At 39.9% G+C, this 25,287-nt stretch overlaps 1 protein-coding gene across 3 annotated transcripts in view; it reads right to left on the bottom strand.

Moving 5' to 3' along the window:
- Nucleotides 1-25,287, bottom strand: part of twin (CCR4-NOT transcription complex subunit 6-like twin) — a 238,797-nt gene that overhangs the window by 64,670 nt on the left and 148,840 nt on the right. The window contains exons 1-2 of one of the 3 annotated variants that reach the window (XM_046637271.2): nucleotides 16,914-16,983; nucleotides 12,868-12,960 (exon numbers count right to left, since the gene is read on the bottom strand). The exons of 1 other annotated variant lie outside the window; for it this stretch is intronic. In XM_046637271.2, coding sequence (XP_046493227.1) covers nucleotides 12,868-12,960; nucleotides 16,914-16,956 — 136 coding nt within the window. In that variant the 5' untranslated portion in view covers nucleotides 16,957-16,983. Of the gene's footprint in view, nucleotides 1-12,867; nucleotides 12,961-16,913; nucleotides 16,984-25,287 lie in introns of those variants that run through there. One more of the 3 variants, XM_069133006.1, reaches the window with a different exon arrangement.

The raw sequence follows: 25,287 nt of genomic DNA, 5'->3' as shown, positions 1-25,287 counted from the left end.
ATAACTTGCGTTATTCCTCGGGCGAATTAAGGCGAAAGAAAAAAAAAAGGAAGAGGAAAAAAGTACTTAATTTCATAAGTTAAGCAAGCTTATTAATAAATGACAGTACATAATAATGGCCCTGATCTCCGGAATGTGTACGGTAATTGAACCCGGACATGTAGGTGCGAGATATGCATTACGTCAGGTGGGTCAAGAGTTGGCAACCTCTGCAAGGTCGGGGCCAAAGAGAAAGGTTTTAAGGAGTGTACCGAATGTTTGAGCTATGCTTGCATATGGTTTAAAAAAAAAAAAAAAAATTCCCGATTCAAAGCGGAGAGATTGCGTCGTTTGCTGTGGGTTGAATTCGCAGCGTGATTCGTTCACTGAAACGATTCGTACTGGGAAAAAATAAACACTGTGAAATGCTCACTTTGAATCGTCGTACCGTGAACACGATGTAGATACGGGATAGAGAACGAAAATCAAATTACTGCAGGCGGTCCAGGGTTTGCTGAATTTGAATATCCCAGTCGTTGAAAAATATCGGAAAAACTAAAGCCGTTGGGGAACTCGGCTCTCTAAACCATTTCTACCGGCGTCGGAATTTCTGTGTTTTTTTGATAATAGAAAACTCGGCTGGTGATTGAGATGGAAACGAGTGTAACAGAATGTTTTCCACGAGTAGGCTGAAAAAGTGAAAATTCATCGGGAGAAATGCGTGAAAATTTATATTGTTGTTTGTAAAAACGCACCCCAAATTTTGTCTGAAATGCGATAAAAACTGCAACCGTTACTGAATTGGTGAGCAAATGTATCTTTCAATACGTTAAATCAAGTCCAAGTGACTGGAGAGCGTCAATTTTATGTCAAGTAAGAATGACGTCGCATGGGACAAAGAATCAACATCAACGAAACACATGCCTACGATTTGTTCTCCATGGTTCACCAAATCCTTTCCCTCACGATCGTTAGTCAATCGAAATGACAAATGTTGCCGCTGATGGCTGTAGAGGTAGGAATGCGTCGCGTAGTATCGAGGAACCAGTAGTTGAATATTGAAAATTTTGAATTCAAGTCGCGTCCGACGATTCGTCAGGATATTAGATAATGTATTCCGATCGTGTAATGCTGCCGGGTAGTTTACGGCGGTGTACGTAGGTCATATACAAAGAAGACGTGTGTATCCTTTGCTCCGACATGGCGGCGTGGCCTCTGGGGTGCCGTATCGGCTTCCCACAAAGGAGTCCGCGGGGCGAGCCTCTTTCGAGAAAAAGACGTAGGATACGTCTCGGTGGGTTTCCGGTCGCCCTGTGAGTTGCGATCTGCGATGTTCCGGAGTCTCGAGAAATTTTTTGCGCCTGCTACCAAACACTTCGAGTACGGTTTGATTTCCGATCGATCTTTGAACGCGTAGCTCGAGGCTCGCGTCGTTTCTCTTCCGTATCACAAATTCAGCGTCCGTGTTAAAAGACATTCTTTGTTTAGGAGAAAAATAAAACTAAACAGGAAGAAATGGGTAGTAAAAACGACAAACAACGTCCCGCCCGAAGTCCTTGCAAACAACTATAAATCATCCGGTCGTCAAGAGCCCAAGTTATTTGAGGGTTGTTTTTCCTCGTTTCGTGAACGCTCTTGACATGAACATGTATATGTACTTGAAGTTTTGATTTAAAACGGTTCCGATGGTGGAGAAATAAATCATGGCAATTTTTAGGCCTATTATTACAGTTTTGTACTGTTAAATGGCTAACCAAGTTTTATTCGGGTAATAAAAATTAGTGGCAACTTAAGTTTTTCATCAATCTTTGTTGAACGAAATTTCAGGTAGCTGCTACTTCTGCCATGACTGACGTGGATTATTTAATAACGCAGTTTATAAAGATTGTTGCATAAGTGACGCAGTTCTACAATATTTACTAGCGGAATATTACTTCTATCACGCCTAACTATGTCAGAGACAACTGCGTGAGGTTCAAAAATGTGAAAGACCAAAAAGTCGACGGGACGGATCCCGAAAGTCAAACTAACGACAGTTGAAAACGTAGAAAGATCATAGATACGAAACCATGACTGTAGTAAAATAATAATTGAGGACGCAAAAATGTATAAATTCATACCGAAATTTTTTTTTGAGAATGGCCAAGATTGCGAAGGGCAAAATATTGAATTGCGAAAATACCGAAGAATCAAAAAGTCGACTTTTCAAATGTCAGACTCGAGCTTTTATCGAAAATCTACGAATCCGAATTTATCAATAACGACTGACCAAAGATTCGAAAGGTCGACATCTCGAAACCCGCGAAAAACAGAATGGCCAAAATGCCGAAAGGTTGGATGACGTCGGTATTGCATATATTCTCTGCAACGTCACACGTATCCCATGTTCTACCCCTAATACAGATCCTGACTTCTCTTTGTCTTGTCCTCAAATATAGAAAAGATCGAGAAAGGCAGATGGGTATCTTTAAAAACGCCATCTTGTAAGTCGACTATTCATTCACTTTGTCATTTCATCGATTGAACAAAGTTTACACAAGTTTAAAATTGTTTAAAAACGATATTCTTTTCATAGACTATAAACTGTCAATTATTTGACAATAATGAGCAGAGATTGAGAAGTGAGAATTTGTAATTATTTTCGAATGATTGAATTTTCTAAGTGTTATTTCCCCAAATGCACAGCGTGCGTTGCGCGGTGGGCGCTCGAGTTCGACTGGGGTCGCTCTCCCTCGCGCGCTATTCGCTCGCGTTTCGTTTCTCTTCTGCGCATGCGCGCTGCTCGCTTACTGCTCCGCTTCCCCCCACTCCGCATACGCGGCGCTCGGCTTCTCCGTACCAGCACACGTGCATGGCCCGAAAGGGTTGCTCGAATTAGATGCAATACCACACATAGGCGACGGGGAGTATCTTTATTTTGACCAAGACAACAATTTATGAGTAATAATAACAAAGAACAAAATTTAATCGTGAACACTGGCAACGAAATCAAAGAAAGAAAAAATACCAAAAAACGAGGACTGGTCAGGGGGTCCGCACGGTCGGTGACACTAGGCTTATAGATGAACGAATCTTCTGGTACGCTTCGCAACGGTGACGCAGTTTAAATTTGGCATCGAAAGAAAAAGGTGGAAGTAGGGCGAAATCACAGCTGTGGAAATAACAGGAAGGTGGAGAAAGAGCAATAACAAGGGGACCACTCAAGTCAGGGAGGAGAGTGGACGGCAGGATCTTTGCTTTTTTTTTTATTTTCGTCGATAAGCACTCAACTGCCAAGAAGGAATGAAGGGTACAAGGTGGGTAGGTACCTTCTCGACGAAGAATAACAAAGGGAGGCGGGCCACGGCAAGAAGCGAATCTCGCGAAACCATCAACTATGCAAAGCTATATATTCGAAGGAGATAGAAAAGGTTATCCTGTTTGTAATCTGGTCCCGATTATTCATTACCTCTCCCAGAATACTACGGATATATTCAACGATTCTCAAAGTTTTTCATTTACTCTTGGCGTACCAGCGGATTGGATTCTCTTTGCAATTGCACGGGTGCTTCTTCTGCGGAGGCAACTTTTCCCTGCAATTAAGGCAGGCAAGTATATAAGTAGGGTGTGGTGAGCAGGGCTAAATAACCGATCTGTAACCTCGAGCGGTCCACGTTTCTTGCTAATTAATTTTATCGCCGACCTCCGGAGCACCAGCTCCATTCTGCATCTCAAGTATACAAAATCCGCTTAAATGAGTCTTGGAGATTAACGGTTATCACGCCGTACTAATTGTACAGGGACACGGAGACGCGGTGGAATTCGCACCACCCTCTCATTCGTAGGGCTCTTTTATAAACGAGGCGAATTCCGTGAGTTGCGTTTATTCGATTAAACAAACAAATTTCCAGGAATGACAGGGAGAAGAAGCGACGAAAAAAGAAGGAACGAAATAACCGAAAGTAGTAAAATAAAGTAGATGGTGCGAGGCAGGATAGAAAAAAGCGGGCAATAGAAGATGGACGATACCCTCGAGTACTTGAGAAGTAGAATTTTTTTTACATGCAGCATTGTAGATACCTACTTGAAATTCGAGTTCGTATTTTTTTCGCAAAAAAATAATCACATTGAACCCAAAATGACGGGATGAGAGGTTATTAAAGGCGCTATTGTTGTTGAAAACTTGCTTCAACCACCGTCATTCGAATACAATGGTCTAGAATGTAGTTCTTCGGCATGCATAAAACATAACTACGTCTGATTTTTTTTTACTTGGCAAACTAAGTCAGATTCCTCAATGACTTGCCTGATCAAATCTCAGGAAAAAAATTTAAAAATCACGCTTTCACTGTCAGTAAAATTAAAATTGTTGAAGTATCTACGCGAATCTTAGAATATATTCCAACAAATGATCGAATATCGAAGTTTCATGATCGGGGACTGGAACGAGATAACCATAGAAATGTTTATATTTACAACTACAATTTTTCGATTCTCAACTGTACGAATAGATTAAAGATGTACCAGATAAATTTCCTAGTAATCCCAGTGGCCACATGTCTCCAAAAAAATTTAACCTAATCTTGAGAATACAAAAACCAGTCAAGTAATATGTACAATAGAAAGTACAAAATGAAAGCAGTCGTAAAAACCAAAGGATGCTATGCTGTTCGGTCAAGTATCGAGTGTTCCTTTCTAACGAAAGTTAGTCGCACATGTATCAATAATTCTATGTACGTAGCTCCAGTACAGATCAGATGTGAATGAGGTATGAGGTTGCAAGAACCTTTTTTATGCAAATGTGAGAAGAGGTTGGGTTGTAACTTTATCTATTTATCTCTCGATTTCCATAACTGTGCATGAATGGGAATCGGAGAGAAGTGTGAAAAGTACCGCGAAATATTCATATACAGGTATACACATGTAAAATATATTGAAACGTTTGTCCCTGGTAGACAATGAGCTCGGGAATATTTTGCACGGTAATCTGAAAGGCGAGGAAATGGAATCAGCTAGATCATCCTCTGCATCTTTCACCGTGATAGGAAGACGAAGATGACTTTCATAACACATAACACTCGACACAAGTGTTTGAATGAATAATTAGCTACATTCGTTGGACGTGCTCTCTACGCATGCGGCCACATCCTCGGATTCATTTCTCGTACCATTCAATCCGAACCCTATTATGCATTTCAATTTATTCCATTCTGTCCTCTTGGAAATCATCTGGCTATAGAAAACACGATGAACCGATTCCGTAGCGGTATCAACGAGAAACTGTTTCTGTCACTGCCAGTGTATCTTCGTATACATACTTGTATAGTTCAGGTTCCATTGACACGTGTGGATACACCTTATACCTACTTGATATCACATTGTTACAATATACATCGGAGCCCTACCTCCGAGTCACTCGATACGCCGAGTATTATGTAGGCGGAGTATGGGAATATCTTCATATTCGATATTCAAACGCGCATATATTTATACAGTCCATTCCGCCACAGCTTGACCTGCCCCCGACTTCCACTGCCTCAAATCTTCTCTTGTGGGATTTACGCCGAAGGGACTTGTTAGAAATAGTCTTCGTGAACGTTTACATTCTACTGAGAATTGGTTGGCAGTAATTGCATTGACAAATCAAAAATTCGTAGAGTCACGCGTTTGTTATTCAAACGAAAAAGCGTATGTACTGAAAATTTTCACTAGTATACACGAGGCATAGATATTTTCATAACTACCGTTCGTTTGTACAGACAAGTAGAATTGACACGGAATGCCCTATACGTAAGATCACATACTTACAAATGTACTTGCCGAACGACGATGTGAAAGTAGAGCTGGCCATAAAAATAGTTAACAAGGCACTCTAGTGCTTGCGCTTTTCGCATCGTTGTCCAGGCTCGATAGAAGATGGAACAAATATTGACCGGCAACGGGATGTTAAGGGATCAGAATTCAAAGCGTACAATCGCTAACTTTTCCAAAAGTGCGAGAGGACCATCGAGCAACAAATATTGAGGAGGTAGTCTTTCCGGGTAAAGGTACCCAATAATTCATGTGCCTGGCCCACTTCGCCCTCTCAAATGTACGTGATTTATTATGCTTTTTCCCGACACAAGAGGAGACTTTCCTTCGAATAAAAAAAATCATGTTCGCGATCCACGACGGAGACAACGGAGACAATCTGTATCACAGACCTGGCGAATAACGTGATTTGTTCGTATCAATATCTACTATTTCGCCAAACTTTATTTTCCAGACTTATGAAATGACAAAATGTGCGATAGATTTATATCTTGCATACATGGTGTAAGCTGATGGGTATCACTAATAATAAAAATGAGGCGACATATGGTTACATCGCTATAACTTCCACACCCGTTTTAACTGCTAATTTAAATTAAATTTTTTTTATCAAGAAATGAGAGGATTGAGGCACAAGAAAATGATGTGATTGGTAAATATTAAGGTATGGTTTAACTCGAGCATTCTTATAAAGACCAATATCACGATTTGTTACCCGCAACAACTTGTGGAGGTATTAAAATTTCCAAATGATCGTCCACCAACCCGCATCTGAGTTGTAGAGAGACATTGTAGCTAGCGATCAAAGGAAATATAAACGAGGAGTCAGACTAAAGCTTAGTCGGGAGTGGCCAGAAGACGAACTTGAACATAGCAGGTATACGTCTCGTTATTTTAATCCGAACCATCTGACAGACGTGTTTCTACGGCGACGCTTTTCATTGTACCGAGAGTATTATACTGCTTCATACCAACGATCGGAGTTGATACCTTATTGCATTAGACTCTGCCTACTGTCGCATTCACCGTAAAGAATGATTCTACCTCAACCCTGTAACTTCAGATCCAGCCTATATCACCACCAGGTAGTTGATGGCACTTGGTGTTCTCTATAACTATCCGATGTGGTTGGCGTACTTGATGACGCGCATAACATGAGTCGGATACACTAATTAGATACCTTCCGAAACTCCGCGTGACTAATGACGCGTGGGTTCATGTTTGTTTCACGAGATTGCAGTAAAAATGATTAAATTCCCGCGAAAAAAGAGCACAGAATTGACAGTGCCAGTATTCCTGAATTTATACAGACTGGACCAGTATTTTCACAGTGGGATGCTACTCATCCTGCGATGTATACTAGTTGTTCAAATCTGTGAACTCACGACCACTATCGCCTGAAGTTGCAGCGATGCCTTTTCCATATACGTTTACAAGTCATTAATATTCATAGATGTAGCACTTACTGTCAATGAGTCAAGAATAAATATGTGTCTTCGGAACAGATGATTTTCGTCGTTTAACTTCATGAATTGGTTAATACCGTGAGGTGTTACCTGATGGAAACTTGATTGGTAAATGAGAATCAAGGTAGGCTCCCTAAACACGATTAAATTTCACGAAACTAGGTGTTTTATAGGTAGGTTAATGGTTCCTCAGCAATTCTTCCATATGTACGAACCTAAACCTGTACCTACGTTACGCCATGTTTGTAGAGACCGTGAATTCACGACAGTTTATCAGTTGCTTCGCTTTGACCCTTTGTGAAAATGTAGTATGTCGTGTATTTACACACAACGAGACATGTCGAGGTATGTATGTATATGTATACGACTCGACTTTGCAATTAACCTACATTTAACCTATACTCCGAGTGCACTGAAGCGGCATGACGGTGTCCAGCTTTCCGTTACCCTCCACACCTCCGTTTGTAGTAGCTCTTGTTCATTGCTCGCCTCGAACTCTGGTTCTTCAAAGCGTGGCTCGTTGTCCCGCTACCACACAAATGCATACGAACACGTGATCCTATTTGGCTTTATGGTATCCTCTCTCATTGATATTGAGTACAAGTTTTTGTGAGATGCTTAATAGCCACACTAAATTGAACGGTCGGTGATCATGAGGTGAGATTGGTTGCTGTACGTAGCAAGATTCGATAACAAGACTTGATCAAAACATCGTCTTTAGGAGGTATCTAACCAAAGACTGCTGGAAATTCAACTCGGCATTATAGAAGTATCCATCCTCCGTAGAAAATCAAAAAGCGATATTCATCTCGAGAATTTCATATAACTGTGATTATTTTCGTAAATGTTTAGAAGAATGTAACTGTATTCCGCATGTCTGTTCAGAAACAATGGAATTATTGATTGAAATTTCCAAAAACAATCTACCTCTGAGTTTTTTGTAGCTTTGAAGCATCGCGTGTCGGAATCGCGAAAGAATGTGAGCAGCGTTGAAGTGTCATATAAGTAGGAAATTCTGCAAAGTACTGTACGGTTTTTAGAACTGGGATCATGGACTGTACAGGGTCGTTGACTTGGTCTGGACCAGTTTCATGGAGAGAGGATATCCACGATGTGCAAGAAAAAAAAGTTTCAACTTCGCGACGGACAGACGGACTCGCAGTCAGCCGACCCAGCTTACGCCCTGGCAAACTGGTTCCAGGCGCACTGACTCGTCTTCTCGAGAGGCACCTTGCACCTTAATGCCATGCATTTGCCCCAGTTTGTCAGCAGTCTGTAATTGCGAGCGAATCCGACCGCGTCTGGCTGGTGGAATTAATTAATCGATTACTCGCCAGGAGCTGGTTATGCGCGATTATAATGATCCATCATTGCCTCGACACCAACCATGGCAATTAAAAGTTCCAGTAACTTAATTCAAGCACACCGATCAAACTTTGTTATTCGCTTTAATCGTGTGATGCGAAGTAGGTGATCCAGATGTCATCAGGATTAAAATACAGCTTCGGTAACCTCATCAATCTTCACTGTTCAATGTCTGCCTAGTCGTTAACCACTGATGCAAATGTTTAACCATGATTTTTAGGATTTAAAGTGTATCGTGAGATCGCAGAGAGCTTTTAAAAAGCTCAGGGATTTCATTTGATTTCCGAGAATATCGCTAATTGGACTGAGCAGTTTTCAAATGGGGATATAAATTCGCTCAGCCTGTTACAGACATTGTTATAAATATATCACGTAATTTCCGTTTTGCGGATTACGTTCGTCGTGTATGTATTGTAGGGTTGGGTATGAATAAAGTTTGGCAAGAAGATTTTTATTGACGAGAGTGTTCGTTCACGAATGAAACGAGCAACGGGAAAAAGGAAGTGGAGTTCAGAGAGTTCAGTGAGAGAAAAAAAACACTCCGTTTTCTATTCGTGAAAGTCACGAAACAAATTACACAATATATAATTGATGGACTTAAAGCACCGTGCTGCTTACGATAAGCTTATAGGACCTGAATTGGAATTCACCGTCGAACCAAGCTGTGGTTGATTATCGACAATTTAATCAATCATCAAAGTTGTCAACTGCTTGACGTAGATAATGAGACCAACGAGAGTAATGAACGAGCTCGTTTGTGTTGTTAGTACGGGAATGGGTGGTTCAAATGTGAACGGCGCAAATGCAATATCCATTAGCACACTTCCAGACGACATCTTTATTCAAAGAGATTTCATAAATTACATATTCCCCCGCCGGTGGTGAAATACATTATTCATTAATGTATTTAATATTATCACCAATCCGCGGAGGTCTGCAGTCTTGGAATTAATGGTCGGGAGTTGTTTGAATTGTATAAACGCGAGAATGACACCGAGAATGGCTATTATATACATTTGGAAGGATGTAGCGCATTGCGGAGAGAAGCTTAGGGAACCAACCGAGAGACGTAGAAAAGGCAAAGCTGGCATGGCCGAGGACGAATTCTCTCACCCTAGTATTATGTCATTTGTTTGACGTCACGGACACAGGTTCCTTCATATTTTCCAAAATTATCTCAATAAAGCTGACAAGGCAAATGGTGTCGAGGGGATCGAGGTTATAATACTAAATTCAGCTACAAGCGTCCAGGCAATATACGTTCTTTGCAGAAAATCGGTTTTGTATCAAAGCAGGAAAAAGCATCGGTTGGATGATAGCATCATCACTTCTTTCGCTCCCTCCAATCCTTCGAGCCCACCAGCATGCCCGGACTTTCCGTCTTCCTGTCTTCCTGTCAACGCCGACGATATCGCATTTTGTTAAAACAATGCGAGTGATTCCACATAGGGTAAAAGACAATTTCCGGATAGCCGAGAGTGTTAGGAGTAAAAAATTCTAGAAAATATCTACTTTTTAACAATAGTTTTTTCATTACGTTCTCCTTTTCGGTTCTCCAAGCCCTAACTCTAATTTTCGGTCAAATCGCGTTCATACTCTGATCAAACTAGTCGGAAGTTCACTGCGGATGAAGCGGTTTGGTTACGAGCATCTTCTGTACAACTACCCGAGAAATCAACAATCATCTCCTGCATTGTGCAACGATTCTGTAAATAATTAGCGAAGCACATGCGATATCGTAAAATCTCTTGGACGTTGGTCGAAGTGGGACAGGAATGATGTGTTTCACCTTTTCTCCGCTACTTAATGAGGTACGATCGCTTTATCCGTGCTGGAACAACATTAAACTGAATCGATATAAGACAGAATAAACTAAATCCATCAAGCGCAATCTATTTGAGTATTTTATGAATAAGAAAGTAACGATGTCCTACTTATCAAACTATGAGTATACATATAATGTAACGGGTGGCAATGCTGACACGTTTGAACCAACAATATGAGATTAATGCTAGGCTGATATTCGGTGTAGAATGAGAGCCTGAATGACCCTGTAACCCGCAAACACCTTGGAAGTTATTTGTTCGACATGCGACACTGTGATCGAGGCTGGTAAAGTAATCTAAAGATGGGTAGGCGTATCTGCGTCGGCGGAGGACGACACGATATGGAGATCAGCACCGCTACAGAAATGCGACACGGAATAAAGCAATAATTTGCTCTTTGCACGAAAAAAATTTCATGTGCATATTATACACAAGAGCCAAAAATAATTAGGTCATATTTTTCTATTATAGATTGTAGAAAAAAAAAATTGTCGAAAATACAGAAGGCTTAGAAGTAACAATATGACGTCACCCATGCTAAGGGATATCTGTATGTTAGAAAATCAGTGACATTTAATTGCTTGTAACACCGACAATGATCTTTTTTGCAGAAAAAACAAGGCGATCTAATTGTTTAGTGTTCCTCTGCGTTAAAAAAATATAAAAAAATTATGATTTTTTCCATGCAAACACCCAATTACAGAATGCAGAATTACAGAATATTAACTGGGTACATATATATGTCAAGGTCAGAATTCTTATGGGGACGTTTATGACCAACGCGCATCAGGGTCATGGAAGTAGAAACATCACGAATCGGCTGTCAGTATCTACGGTCAATGCTATGTACATTTTGTACTAATATTTTTTTAATTCATTGTACAGTCATGACAATCAATTGTTCTCAGCTAAGTCATAGATTAAGAGTCTGCGGCAATTTAATTTAGACTTGCAAGATTGTAAAAATGACGTGGAATTATTGCGTGACTCGGAATAATTTGAAAGCGTTTCCGTCGGGAAAAATAATTGCGTTGGCCTACTAAGGGTGTAATGTTTATCCTCATCGTTGCGACTAACTGTTGCAAGATGAAAAGGGGAAAGGTAAGGTGAGCGAAATGAATCTACAGTCAGTTTAATTTCAATAAGCACGTCTGTGTCGTTGCTTTATTTTGTGACGAATGAAAGCCGCTTGCTGGCCAAGGGAGTGAGAACAAAACATATATTTGCTTGTGTGCGAAGTATGTGCACGTGACTGTAAAATTGTGTAAGTGGACGTTAACAAGTTTCGCACTGGCATACCTACATACAATAGGCATAACGTGTCGTTTTATTTTTTGTAGTCAACACTGATCACTAAGGTGGTTCTTATATGGGGTTGAATAAAAATATTCAAGATGGCGCCTGTTGAATTGGTTCCAAATGGTAAAACAAAAATTCTTTCATTTTCTTAGATTTTTATTTCAATCCCTTAGTCTCCCTGTTTGAGCGGAAAGTTTCAAACTATTTCAAAAATATATTCATTCGCTATATTTTGTACTGAATTTTATTTCAAGATTATTCGTAGTCAAAAAATCCATATTTTGGAACATTCTGTGAGATTCATCTTTTTTTCAGTGAAAAATGAAAAATCATAAATAGGGTATTCCATGAGAAACGTGTGCGACATTAATTCGTGTTTTTTCAAGATGACAAATGATCAGATTTAGTAAAAAAAATATCCTGAATATTTACATGTCACCGACTGTGATATTACGTAGCGTTGACATGTGGGTTATTCCATTACAGTGCTGACTAAACGAATTCTAGTATTTTGTTTCAGAGTTTCAAAATTCTTTTTCAGATTATGTTTGATTGATAAACCGATTTTATTCAATGAAAAGACGATGAATCTCACCGAATATTCGAAGTTATTTATTATTTTTTTGCCTATGAATAACTGAAATAAAATTCAGTACAAAATATAATGCATGAACATATTTTTGAATAATTTGAAACTTCCCGCTTAAACGGGGAGATTAGGGGAATGAAATAAAAATCTGAAATAATTGAGGAATTTTTTTTCACCATTTGGAATCGATTTGACAGACTCCATCATCATTTTCTTTTTTACCCCATATATGGACCACCGTTACGGATCACATTACGAGTCACGATTATGCATATAGGATGCTAAGATCATTGAACTTATTTATAAATTTCACGTCTAATAAATGGTCGATTTGAACTGACATTTCCGCGCCGTTAAAAGGTTAATTTACGTCAACACGCGATATGTTTTATTGCCACAGGTGCATTACTTCAATTACTTCCAAACTATGTGAACCCGTTGAGTTGAACTAATACAGCGGTGAGTAGTGAGTTTTTGTAAAAAAAAATGTCATGGTGTTTAGGGTGATGTAATACCTAATTGACATATGCGAAAGAAGAGAGAAATTCTTTACCATTATTCGAGCCCTCTGTGCTGATAGAATATACCAACTGACCCGTGGCAGTTAAAACGCACCGCACGTGAGTTAGAGAATGGCTGTACGAACCTGAAACATAAAAGAAATTGTACGTCAGAATACATGCAAAATTTAATTATTATCGAAGGTGAGAAATTTCGTGTCTATATAGTAATTACGCAGGTTTATTCCGAGAAATAATTATCTTGTTACGCAGTTTAGGAAGGTGGGCGTAGATAAAAATTGTATCTTGCCAATTGCGTAACAACCTGAGAGACGCAGCCTGCGGTTGAATACATAAATGACAACGTGCGAGACCTCGACGGAATTCCAAAACTGAACCAAACATCTTTTTGCATACTAAGGATTGGGTAATTGCCGTTTTTACCGCAGAGGTCGAGATCTGAATCCGAGATGTTCGCGTGACGTTCGACGTAAATGAAACGAGAGTTGAAAATGAAAGTAAAGCAATAACGCCTCAACGCTCGAATTCTGTGGCTGTACGTTCGGTATGCAGGTATATTGACTAAATTAACAGCTCTGCAATCACTGACTTACCTGTAAATACGTACGCTTTTGTGGTTGCGTGAACCGTTGATCGGATGCCCTTGATTAACGCGTCAGCAGCACTGCGTGTCGAGTGCGAGCATTAAAAACTACGTAGATTTCACGTGGATTATAGTCGCGCCCATAGTGATAAATACTCGTACCGCTATTATACCTTTCCCACGGTGCAGCAGTTCCTTTTATGTATTCATTAGGATATTGCATATTCATTAACCGGAACATTTTTCTTTCGAAACTCGATCTAGAATGCTGAGAGATTCTTGAGCTACCACTTGAACTTTGCTTTAGGACGATTTCAACGATATTCAGGAATCTAGAAATTCACGCAAATATGGATATAGGTAGGTATAAGATTCCCACTCTGAGTTTCGGTACTCGCCTGCAGATCAAGTTTTTGCGATAACAAATCATGGATTTATTACCGTCAGTAAATTACAACCGTGAAAGATCGTGAAAATAATTACCTCGTGACAACGAGTTGCGAAACTGAAAACAACAGCTGTACGAAAAACGTAATGTTCATAAAAGTCCCGACTCATTCTTTAATTCTGCACGATAACTAAACGCTGATTATTATCATTATTCAATTGTGTGCACAAAAATGCTCCGACTGTTAATTCTACAAAAGGTAGTCTGAACGAAGTTATTTTATCTTTCTTTCTTGTTATTTTTTCGTTTGTCTAAAGCGTGATCGCCACTCCTCGGCTGTGCCTCGTTTCTTCAGGATACCCTGTTCTGTAGATGTCTATCGTGAGCGAAAGGATGTCGGTGTAGTTAAATCGATCGAAGATCGAGGTTAGTTTCTCCAGACCGATGCCTGCGGAGTACCTTCACATGCCTATCTCAACACTGGCTCAGTTCCAATCGATTCAATGCAGGAGCAATCCGCTTAGAATTGCGTTGTGTAACCGATTGAGATGGCTGAACCGGATGGTGTGGTAGGTATACCCGTATGGTAATTGTACCCCATAGTCGAGATATACATAAGGGTGCTTATAGAGATGCTTCGAGCTTCTCACTTGTGTCTGAGTACCTTGTTCCACGCATTTTAGTTTTCTCAACCAATGTTTAAGAAATCCTAGAATCGTGAAACTGTACGAAGTGTGGGAAGATGCCGAAAAAGTACTAGAAACATTAAAGGTTTGGTATAACAGGATTGGAATTTCTTAGAAATTAATATGAACCCGATTCACGAGAGATTTGTTCAATTTGCATAAACATTGGTTGATGTTATATCGTTGGGTTGTGAGATGTTCTTGACGGATATTCATGGATTATTAGTTAGTCAGAGGGAAGGGGGGAGGGGGAGGGGGAGGAGAGAGAGAGAGAGAGAGAGAGAGCTCAGTGAACGTCCGGAAATTCGTTACAGGGTATAGTCGAGGAGGGAACATAAGAGCTAAGTGATACCCAGCCCTCAGAGGCGGATGAAACCCTGTTGGGTCTTCGCTCCCTGGCGTTGGGCACTCTCGCTTCGTTACTTGTACTGAATATTAACCATCACGCATAATTAGCACCAAATGAAATTCGATACATGGCGTAACTATCCCTTCGCCTTGTATATCATTGGTGTTAACCTTGTAATGCAAGGCAAAGAAAAGGAAAAACAGATAGAAACTGTAGTAGGTATATATAGGCTCGGTTCTGCGTACAGATCCCGATACCGACATTTTACCGATATTCTTAATCGGTTTACAGCTAAGACACAAACCTTTTTTTCGTGTATGTCCCAACTCTCGTTGGTTTTGTCTATCATCGGAAAAATATCTTCCGTTTTACGCTCTGCGTTACCATCGGATAGATTGTCGGAAAAAAGGGTTTGCGTCTGAGTTTCGAGGCGGCTGAAAATGTCGGTAAAATGTCGGTATCGGGATCTGTACGCAAAAGCGACCCTATGCACCTACTAACTGTTCTGTGAATTTTGTATTTCAAACAATTCGCAATGATCAAAGAAGAAGGGTGTGTACTCATTTCGAAGTACACTCGAGCAAGAACTTATCCTCGAAGTAATTGGTGCGTCCAGTTTACCGAAGCGTAAAATTCACATTTTTTACAAGCGCTAGTGAATCGGTTGACAAAAATTCCGCCACCTAACACGGCTCGTTTTTTTTTCCGCACGTTTTAGAGGCTGAAGGAAGTCGAGGCCGACTAGAGTATAATAGCGTTGTCGCATTCAGATCGTGCGATTAGGATCCTTGCGGGATTGGAACGTTGCGGTGTTACAAGCCCGTTTGCCATGGGAGTTGGCGCGGTCAGTTTGTAGCCGGCAAACGCAGAAAGCGTTAATTTGCATAATGCCAGAGCGATCTCTGCCTGGTACAACAATTCACAAACGACAAATGAATTCGCTTTGACTAATCGTTGAACAACGGCTGCAGCGAGTTCGCTCTTTTCCTTTCTCTTTCTCTTTCTCGGTCGACAGTCATTTCCCAATTCATGATTCAAGATCTCTCATTTATCTCTGCCCTGGTTTCGTCAAGTGGCTCATCCTCCCATCGCATCTTTTCACATTGCGAAATTGGAGAGAATCGCACAAGTGAGTGAGAATTAAATTAAATAGATAACACAGGTTTATCCTGTAATGGGCGAGAAATTAAGGAAGTCGAATTGATGTACATATAATATAAATTAAGGACGAATGAGCTACGGTTCCAAGAAATACTATCGAAATTTGTTTCCGTGTTCTATGAACGACCAACTCATATAATTACAATTCAAAGAAATTACGGTAAAATTGCATAGGCAACAAAAGTTGAAAAATGATGTTAAGCTCTTCTGGCTGAAATGAAACTGTAAAAATGGAAAAGACGCAAATACTTAGTGCTGGAAGGGCGTAAATTGAATTTCCAAATAATTTAACGAACACCATAATGGCGGCACAGGTCAAAAAACGGGTATGAGTGCAATGTTAAAATTCCTTTTACACCTTTATGACAGGAACACCTGATCTTTCGAAGGTTACGCCATTCTGGTCCACCACAGCCTTCGACGCATTGTTTTCTGTTCATAATTTTGTACTGATCGATGGTTTCCGCCGCTGAAACACGCGGCCCTTTCGCTTCGGCTATCGAACGAACTAACCGGTATTCTTAACACCGGAGAAAATCTGTGTAAGGATTCGATTTCGAAGGACGGAGAATCCTTGTCTGCGCGAGGAGTACGAAAGACGTATACACGCGTAAGTAGGCATGGTGAGAAATGAATAAAAACCATGCGATGTTTGCAGATTCAGTATCTACGTGGTATAAATACATAGTAGCGATAGGCTGCGCAGTAAATCCTCTCGGCAAGCTTCGATACGGCACTAGTCTCGTACGTAGGCAGGTAGGAAGGTGATGTACACGTGAATTCATACGGATAAGCACGATAATAATAATAATAATAATAATAATAATAATAATAACAACAACAACAACAACAACAACAATAATAATAATAAGAATAAGACGTGGATGTGTTTGAATAAAAGTCGTATATACCTCGGTCGCCGCCACGTGCGGTCCTCGAACCATGAATGCCCATTAATAATATCAGAGACACTCCGGCAGGGTACGGCCAACTGTAGCCTCTGGACAGTCTCGTCGTGCTATTTATTGCCACGTAATGATTATTTATTAATCTCACGCCATCAACGATATTGCTGTGCGCGCGCGAACGAGCGGCACATCTGTTGGGTCGCTTAAATTCTACGCCTGTCTTTTGCCATCGAGCACTGCCGACGACCATGAGGACAACTACGACGACTGCGGTTCGTAGTACCCGTAGTAAAAATTCCCCATACAGGACTCGGATGAATCTCGCCTGAGGTCTTCGGCGTGATCTTTTTTCATTCCTTTATCGCATTAGAATTCACCGGCCCTGTACGTCAACACCATCTTTGTATAGGTAGAGTTGAAGGAATCGTACGAGTTAGTTATTGGAACTGAATTGAATAACGATATATTTTGGAACTGATACAGTAGTATGAATTCAACGTGGTGTTGAAATTGTAGATTTTTTTTCCTGGGCAATGTATGTTTAAAGTTACGGAATGTAACGCGTTCTGTATGATATTTTTTAATATTTTAAAACCAACTACGTACGCCGGTTATGATTGGTGGGGTTTTTTTTCTTATGGGTGTGACCGAAGATTTGGTTTATTGGAGCTAGGCTTCATTGTTAGGTAATGGGTCTGGAGTTTTTTCCAGACTTCTTCTTTTCAAGCGTGTTGCATAAGACTAGAAATTATGGGCTAGATAAACGCCAAATGTGATGTGTTTAGTATACATTAGAGCTTATTGTCAGGTTTTAATCATTCCTTTCGGAAAGGCTAAAAACTACGGCTTGAAAACAATACTCTATACCTATGAGACACTTATCTTATCGTTAGAATATGTATATTATTAACTTATCCGTATAAGTTTATGTCAAAAACGCGACTCATGTAATCTTAAGTACGGTCTCGTATAAATACGAAATTAATTTACACTTTGAAACGTAATTCGTAGAATTTAGTTATTAGAATCATAGAGCGAAATTTCTTGGGTGTATTAAAGTTTTATGTATCAAATGATGGTTAATCCACTTTGTTAAACCAAGAAGTTGATCGACGAGCGATTTGTTTTTCAACGCGCAAAGGCACGGGTACCCATAATTGTTAGTAGACATTGAATTATTTCTAACGATTGAAAAACCTATAGCAAACAAATCAAGTTGTATTTTGTGCAAAGTCCCAACTAGATATTTGTATAAAAAATTGCTACCACTGCAGGATTCAAACTGCATGTAACTTTATACGTAAAGAAAATTGACTCTAATAAAACAAATATTCAACAGACTGAAGCGGGGGGAAAAAAATTGTCATTCTTGTATGTTAATTACAACTGTACTCGACGCGGGCTCACTGGTATACAAGAGCGAATATGCAGGAATTATTATTCAAAGGCATTATAATTACGATTTCACTTTCACCGCGTGTATTCAGTATCCAGCTTAAGCCCTCGCGCTGCTTGTTAAAATACCTACCCGTCGTTTGATTGCGACAACAACGCGTAGGATGGTATTTTTGGACATTTTTTCATTCATGAATTCTTGAAGTTAATTGATGCGTAAGCTGCCCCCTCTTGACATCAAAGGAATTCGTTGATTTTAATGAATCATTTTAAATACACTGTACAAATTTATAAGTTAGTCCTTGATTCTAGAAAACCTATCAGAATATACATTTCGTATAAAAGATGAAAAAAAATAAAAATACTCGATGCAATCCGATCGTAATTCAAGTGATACTCGAACGAAGGTTTTACGCTTCCCTGATTCGGTAAATTCATTTCGCACTCAAACACAAAAAGGTATATATATATATATATAGAGTGGTAAGGGATGGAGTTTCAAAGATACGAGTCATTGTACGTATAAGACTGGAAGTTATCGCATGATGGCGGTAATTTTGATCATTGTTTTATATAAGACCTTTGATCTCGTACCTAGAAGGATTGTTGATAGAAGACGGTTTTCAGGATACTTGACAAAAAAAAAACAAAACAACAATAACATAAATTCAAACGCCGTTTGGACAAGCGGACTGTGAATGTGCAGAGGTTCAGACTAATTCACTTCACAATTATTTTCTACAAGAAGCTTGATTTCTTAGATTACACAATCGAATCAGTAAAGATATTTCAATTTTATCACAGATATTTAATTTCTGAAAAATGTGCACCTTTATAGAAATGACTCTTTCGGTGAAAATTTTACTAATTTCTCATCAGTTCACGTGCCGCAGGGTTTCTTCTGTGAAAAGCTAGAAGCTTACGTAAGTGATATCAACCCAACCAATAACGTGCACCGGAAGAGTTATTTTAAATTTCTTCAATCACGAAGAAGACGTGCAAGTAACTAAGCGGAACATTCTACTCGTCCTCTTTCACTTCCTGAGAGTCATCCCACGTTTATATGTTCGCCGCGGTATCGTTGAAACGTATTTTCTGAGACTAGGAAGAAATCGTATAAGTTGAAACGAGATAAGGAAATTGGAAGTCACGTGAGCTGGGCTCTAAATATTATCAACCTACGAAAACATACTTGTAGACTTTGCTGCTAAGATGAAAAGCGAATATTGATCCTGTAGGTTGTCTAACGTCTAGACGTTGAACATTGTAGTACAATTGTTTACGTACCTAATTTATACTCATTTCACAGAGTATTCAAACAACATCTTCTCAGTCATAAAATGCCTTTTCCGTAAGTGTACGTATTGGGGCTCTAAGAATACTGGCAAACGTTGATCCGTGCCCAAAGGAGTGTAGAATAAGCGAACAATTCGCGTGGCAGAAATTTATACCGATCTCTGATAATTGCTTATTATTTCATTAGTCAGCATGACCCTTTTAAGGTACCCAGAAGAACGAGCAATTTCGAACCATTTCATCAACGAAATTGAAATATCAGCTGTATGACTGTTAGTAATTCGCTTTAATAAAGCAGTCTCGTTTCATTATAAAATCACCCCATGGTAGGGAGATATTTTAAACAAGTCTGTGTAGGTATGGTTGGCGTTTCGACGTTCGTGCGTCGTTACGGCGATACCTTGAGGCGCGTTACGGAACTGAGGCGCAGCGTCTTTGCGCGAGTTTGATTATGCCCTGAGCAGAAAGCCCCTTTCCTCTTGGGCGGGTACGTAAGGTGCTGGAAATTTGTCTCAAGATTTGCATATTATACAAAGGTAATGCGGCTGATACAATTTCTAGGAATCGGTACTTCGGTCCCTTTTATAACAAATTACGAGCAAAATCCCACCACCCGCGGAGCTGGTTTCATTTAAATTAACATAAAATTGGTACTGCCTTTGATACTGGCAAGTGAACTCGTTCCTTCGGTCAAGTCGGGTCAACTTGGGTCAGGTTAAAATTAACGACAGGCAGGACATTAGCTGGTTCACGATGTAGTAATATCAAAGCGTACAGTCTTCATTTGTCATTGCCAGACTGATTGACTATGAAGTCACGTTACCAGATCACTGACGGTCACTGTCAGCTAATAATCCTCGCGTGTCGTCGCTGTGCGCAGAACAAAAAATACGACGACGTGTGCGTACGCTCAAAGAAATGTCTGTTTCGCATTTCTAAGAGACATTTGTTTATAATAGAGAACTGTGACTTGATACTATCCAAGCGCGAAGAAAAATGAGAGTCAAAAATCAAGCATCCGCTATGAGACATACATCAGGCACCGTATGACGCAGAGTATCTTTCGCCACGGTGGATCGTCTGTTCAGCGTTGATTGATATGCTTCTTTCACGTAATAAGAAATGTTTCTCACTTCAATGCCGAGATGTATTAGTAAATAGCAGCTGGATTATGTGGATTATTCTGGGATCGCTGGATAACTGCGCACGATTGTTTGTGGGTAAATTTTGGGTGCGTAAAATATGTTCTAATCCAACTCGAAAGGTGATTTTCGGTGAAAACAGGGTGCGGCGGAATAAAAATAGTATTGATTTCTACGATGTCTCAGAGAAGACAAGGTAGGTAAAAAGGACGTGGTTCACGTAAGCTGTGTCCGCAGTTCTGTGTTCGCTGTTGATGTCTTACAGGATGTAGTGGTTAGTGACAAGACCGTATGGTGGAATTCGATTAGCCGGAGGGTTGAAATGGTGAAAGGTAGGAAAAAGAGGGTACAAAAAGAGGGTGGGATATTAGAAAAACTCTGGTAAAGCTACGTGGGGAAAGAAGGCTGCGTTCGTATCTCTAAGCAATCCTTTCAACCCAGTTTCCTGGCTTTAATGCCGCCTCGGAGTCGCAGCCATCTAGATACTTTGGAAGGTTAAGAGTATTTCAAAGCAAGGAAGTGTTATTTTGACATTGGGATTGAATCTAAGAAAGTGGCCGATGTTGACCATCGGAATGAACAGGCTGTGCAGGACCGAATGAAAATGAATCGAATCGAATTATACCTGTATTACGACAAGCCCAGAGAGTTTATCTTGATTGTACCTACAATCTACATATTGCATGAGCGTTGGGAATTTGATAATAAATGTGTTTGGGAAAAGGCACTGTATTTTTTATCCCTCTCGCACGTGATCTATATCTTTAATTACGCGATGAAAATGAGATCGCGTGAGTCCATTTATCAGATTTGGGTGTTGAAAGAATATGATTCAAGGTACTTCGACTTTTGACAGTTACATTGCACAGTTGCGTCCGTGAGTAATTACAGTTTTCGGCATCACGTTAGTTAATGATGAACGTCGGTAGGTACTGACAAAATTATGTTACGAGTTGTTCGGTGTGCACTTATCGTTTATCTGTCATTACATCCGACAATATTCATGCAGTGCGATGGTACGTCAGAATTATCAAAGCCACGGAGTTGAAATGTCACGACAGCAATGCTGCAGTGCTATAGACTAAAAATTTTGCCGGTTCAGCCGTGTACGAGCATTTAGTTTAATTATCGCACAATGTCCATTACGTAATCTATTAGCGGATATCTACGTTGGACAGGCGATTATTAAGTCAAGTTTTATTTTTAAACGATTGCCTCTTTGAATGCTACTTCCACGATCAATGGTGTCATCTTGGCCATTTAACTCATCGGGCAATTATTTTGAAAAAAATTAATCGCTCCGTAATGGGTCGGTGAAGTGAAGAAAGAATTAATTTGCAAAAAAATTAATAAATATAAAATTAATTACAAATGGATGATTCTACAAGTAATATGAAATTGATATTCATGTTTCTGCGCAGAGGATGCTGTAGTCAGTATTTATTGAGCGCATTCAATGTCACTTATTTTCACTATTATCAAAGCGTACGCATCACGGTTGTGAAAATATCCCAGTTACCATAATTCTACATTCAATACCGAATCCAACTATCAAAAGAAAGCTTTATTTGATGCGAAAATAACGCTAACGTGACGAGTAAAATAGTTTTTGGATAGTTTGGTTCAGCATTGCATGTAGAATCGCGCTGACTGCGATATATTCACATCAGAGATGCGTAGGTTTTAATAATCGTCAAAATGAGTGACATTTTATTTAGTCGGTGAAGGGTGACTGCAGGATCCTCTTAAGAGATATAAAACCTATATGAGACATGTACGATTAATTTTAGTTGAAATTGCTTTCGGCGTCGATGATCAAGTTTGAAGCAATCATTGAATGATTCAAAACAAAACGACTAGTCTGCTGCCGTTTTTTGTGAAAAATGAATGGGCAATAATCGAGACGAGAAATTTAAATGAAAATTCTAATGATGTTATTCAGATATATCGAATGAGTACTGATCAGAGAATGTACAGCATTGTATAACTGCGTTATTGGAGAGAAAAAACCAACCGGTCAAAGGGAATCGAATAGTTGGAGGATTTGGTCGTCACGGTAACGTGAAGCCCAGAAGCCTGCCAACTTTTGACGGTATTTTGACCGTTCGGAAATTAACCGGATAGAATTTTACGATTTCCGGTTCTCTCACGTATGTCCTGCTAATATTCTCACGGTTTATAAAGTTTCGGTACATTCAGCTTCCAATAAACGAGAAAAATTTATCTCATAAAAATAGGAAGCCAATTTTTTTAACGAGCAAACTTTGTCGCACTTCGTAGAGGCTACAAAATACAGATGACCGAAACGTATTTCGTGAAAATCAATACGAATGAAACCGCGTGGAATGATACGATCTGCTTGACGAACTTTCTAGCTGCAAAAAATCTCTCATTCAATTCGGTTACGTCAAATTTGGACTAAAAGAGATGTTGCGTCGCAAAACCCTCGCAACATTTAAAAGATAATTTACAACCACATATCTGGTTTCCAAATGTGTTCTACTAACTATCACTGGGTCCTTCAGTTTCCTATACTTACTGCTGTGTTCAACCTTCCAAGTACTTAGCTGCATTTTTTCTTACCACGTCCGTATCCTGAAAATTTATGACCCTTCTTCTGTCTTTTCTCTACCCTCTCCCAAGCTTTCCTTCAATTTGAAATAAGTGAATTGTCCACCCACCCATCAACAGAGCATTCGTCCGTAACCATTTATCAATCCACTCATATATAACAATACGGCAGTCCGAAGTTGATATCAGCAATCTATCACGATACCAACTTATTATTAAATACGTTCCTTGTTATTTTTAATTATTATCAATATTAATTCAAACTCAACGACCTGTAATCCTTTCATTAGTATTACAGAAGTTCACGTGACATCCGATGCTGTCGCAAAAAACAGGCAAACGTGAACAATGGAATTGATAACAACCAGGAAGAAAAGTTGAGAATCATTACCAACGCAGAGTTACGCAATAAAATGTATCAGTAATTATTTCTTGGTGTGAAACGCGGCAAGTTCGTTGTTAGATTGTTACCACGAAATTAATGGCACATAAGTCGCAAAGTGAAGGTGCGTCGTCATAGCGTGTGCTTCGGCACGTGGTCGAGCCGTGACCAGGTGCTTGCGGTGTGCAGGGGCCGTGCAGTGGCCGTGAGACTCACCTTAACACTGTCTCGGCAAGGGCAAGGTCATTAGATTACATAACTGGTTAGTTAGTTAACATACGTAGTTCATCGGCGTTAATATACGTATATGCATTGCAGCAAGTCACGCATACTTTTACTTTAGCAGTGAAATGTGCAAATTTTGCGTTTTATCAATGGCAACTGTTTCGTCTGTAATCTTCCACACAGCTTTGAAAATTGAAACCTGAATCGAAGCGACCGAGACGCATCGCTTCGTGCTTGAATTCGCGCTTATACTCGTATTAGCGCGGCGAAACGCGTTACGTAAATCCACTGGGTTCACGGTCCACGAACTCGTTATCAAGGTTCTGCCACTACGTTTATAATATGTACTGGTCGTTTATATACTGACACGCGTTCTACGGAGGCACGTCCGTTCACATTCCGGGCAAACGACCAGGCAGAAAACGGTTACCCATCATGTATGATACTTGTACTTTCAGCGGTTTTTAGATTTCGAATTATGCTTTACATGGGCGATTGAATTTCGCAGTTTACTTTACAATACAAATCACCGTACACTTGACAGTTCCTGAACTTGGTGTATTAGGAGTGTATTAGGAATTTGGTGTAATCCCTATAGTCTAACTTTGCAGCCGTGCGAAAGCACCTAGATCAGACCTAGTGGTAGGGATTGTAACTTGAAAATGTAAAATGTGACTTGCACCATATCTGGACACCCTGTATATAACACGCAGATACACATGCCAACGTGTACGATCGCGTTACCAGTTTATTTCTTAGTTTATGATGGAAAGCATCCGGCCAGATGAACGACGGCACGAAGCCAGTCAATAATAAAAAGGCAGGACACGTGCGGAGAATAAGGACGAGATGAGGGACGAAGCTTGACCCGTTTGCGCAACGACTCCGAGATGACGTGACAGTTCTATCCCATCCGCTGCGTGACGGAATCTGATATTTTTCGAAAAATAATCGCGCATTTCGGCGTGTCACATGAAGAATAGATTATACGCTCTTTTAAATTGTGAGGATTCGTGCAGCAGAATTACGAGGCTGCTGTAATTTTATCTGCAAACAATCTTTCCCGATTTGAACACATGCTGACGTAAATTATTCACGAAGACGAATATGGAGTCCTCGAGTGGTTGAGGTTTGTGTCAACAAGGTGAATCAGTACTGTGAATTCATTGTACCCTGATTCGCATACACGGTAAATGTTGCATGTACGTCTCTTTATTGCATTCTCTATTGTTCCGTAGCTGTAGAGAAGAAAAAGCTTGGATTGTTATTGTTGAAGGCCTACACAGCTCATCTATTAACCGATTCGTTTTGACTCATAATTTAAATTACATCCAGATTCAACACACTCCGTACAATTGTGTTCGTC

This window comes from Neodiprion pinetum, chromosome 1 (assembly GCF_021155775.2).
Source record: "Neodiprion pinetum isolate iyNeoPine1 chromosome 1, iyNeoPine1.2, whole genome shotgun sequence".
NCBI lineage: Eukaryota > Metazoa > Arthropoda > Insecta > Hymenoptera > Diprionidae > Neodiprion > Neodiprion pinetum.
This window is presented reverse-complemented; position numbering and strand designations above follow the sequence as displayed.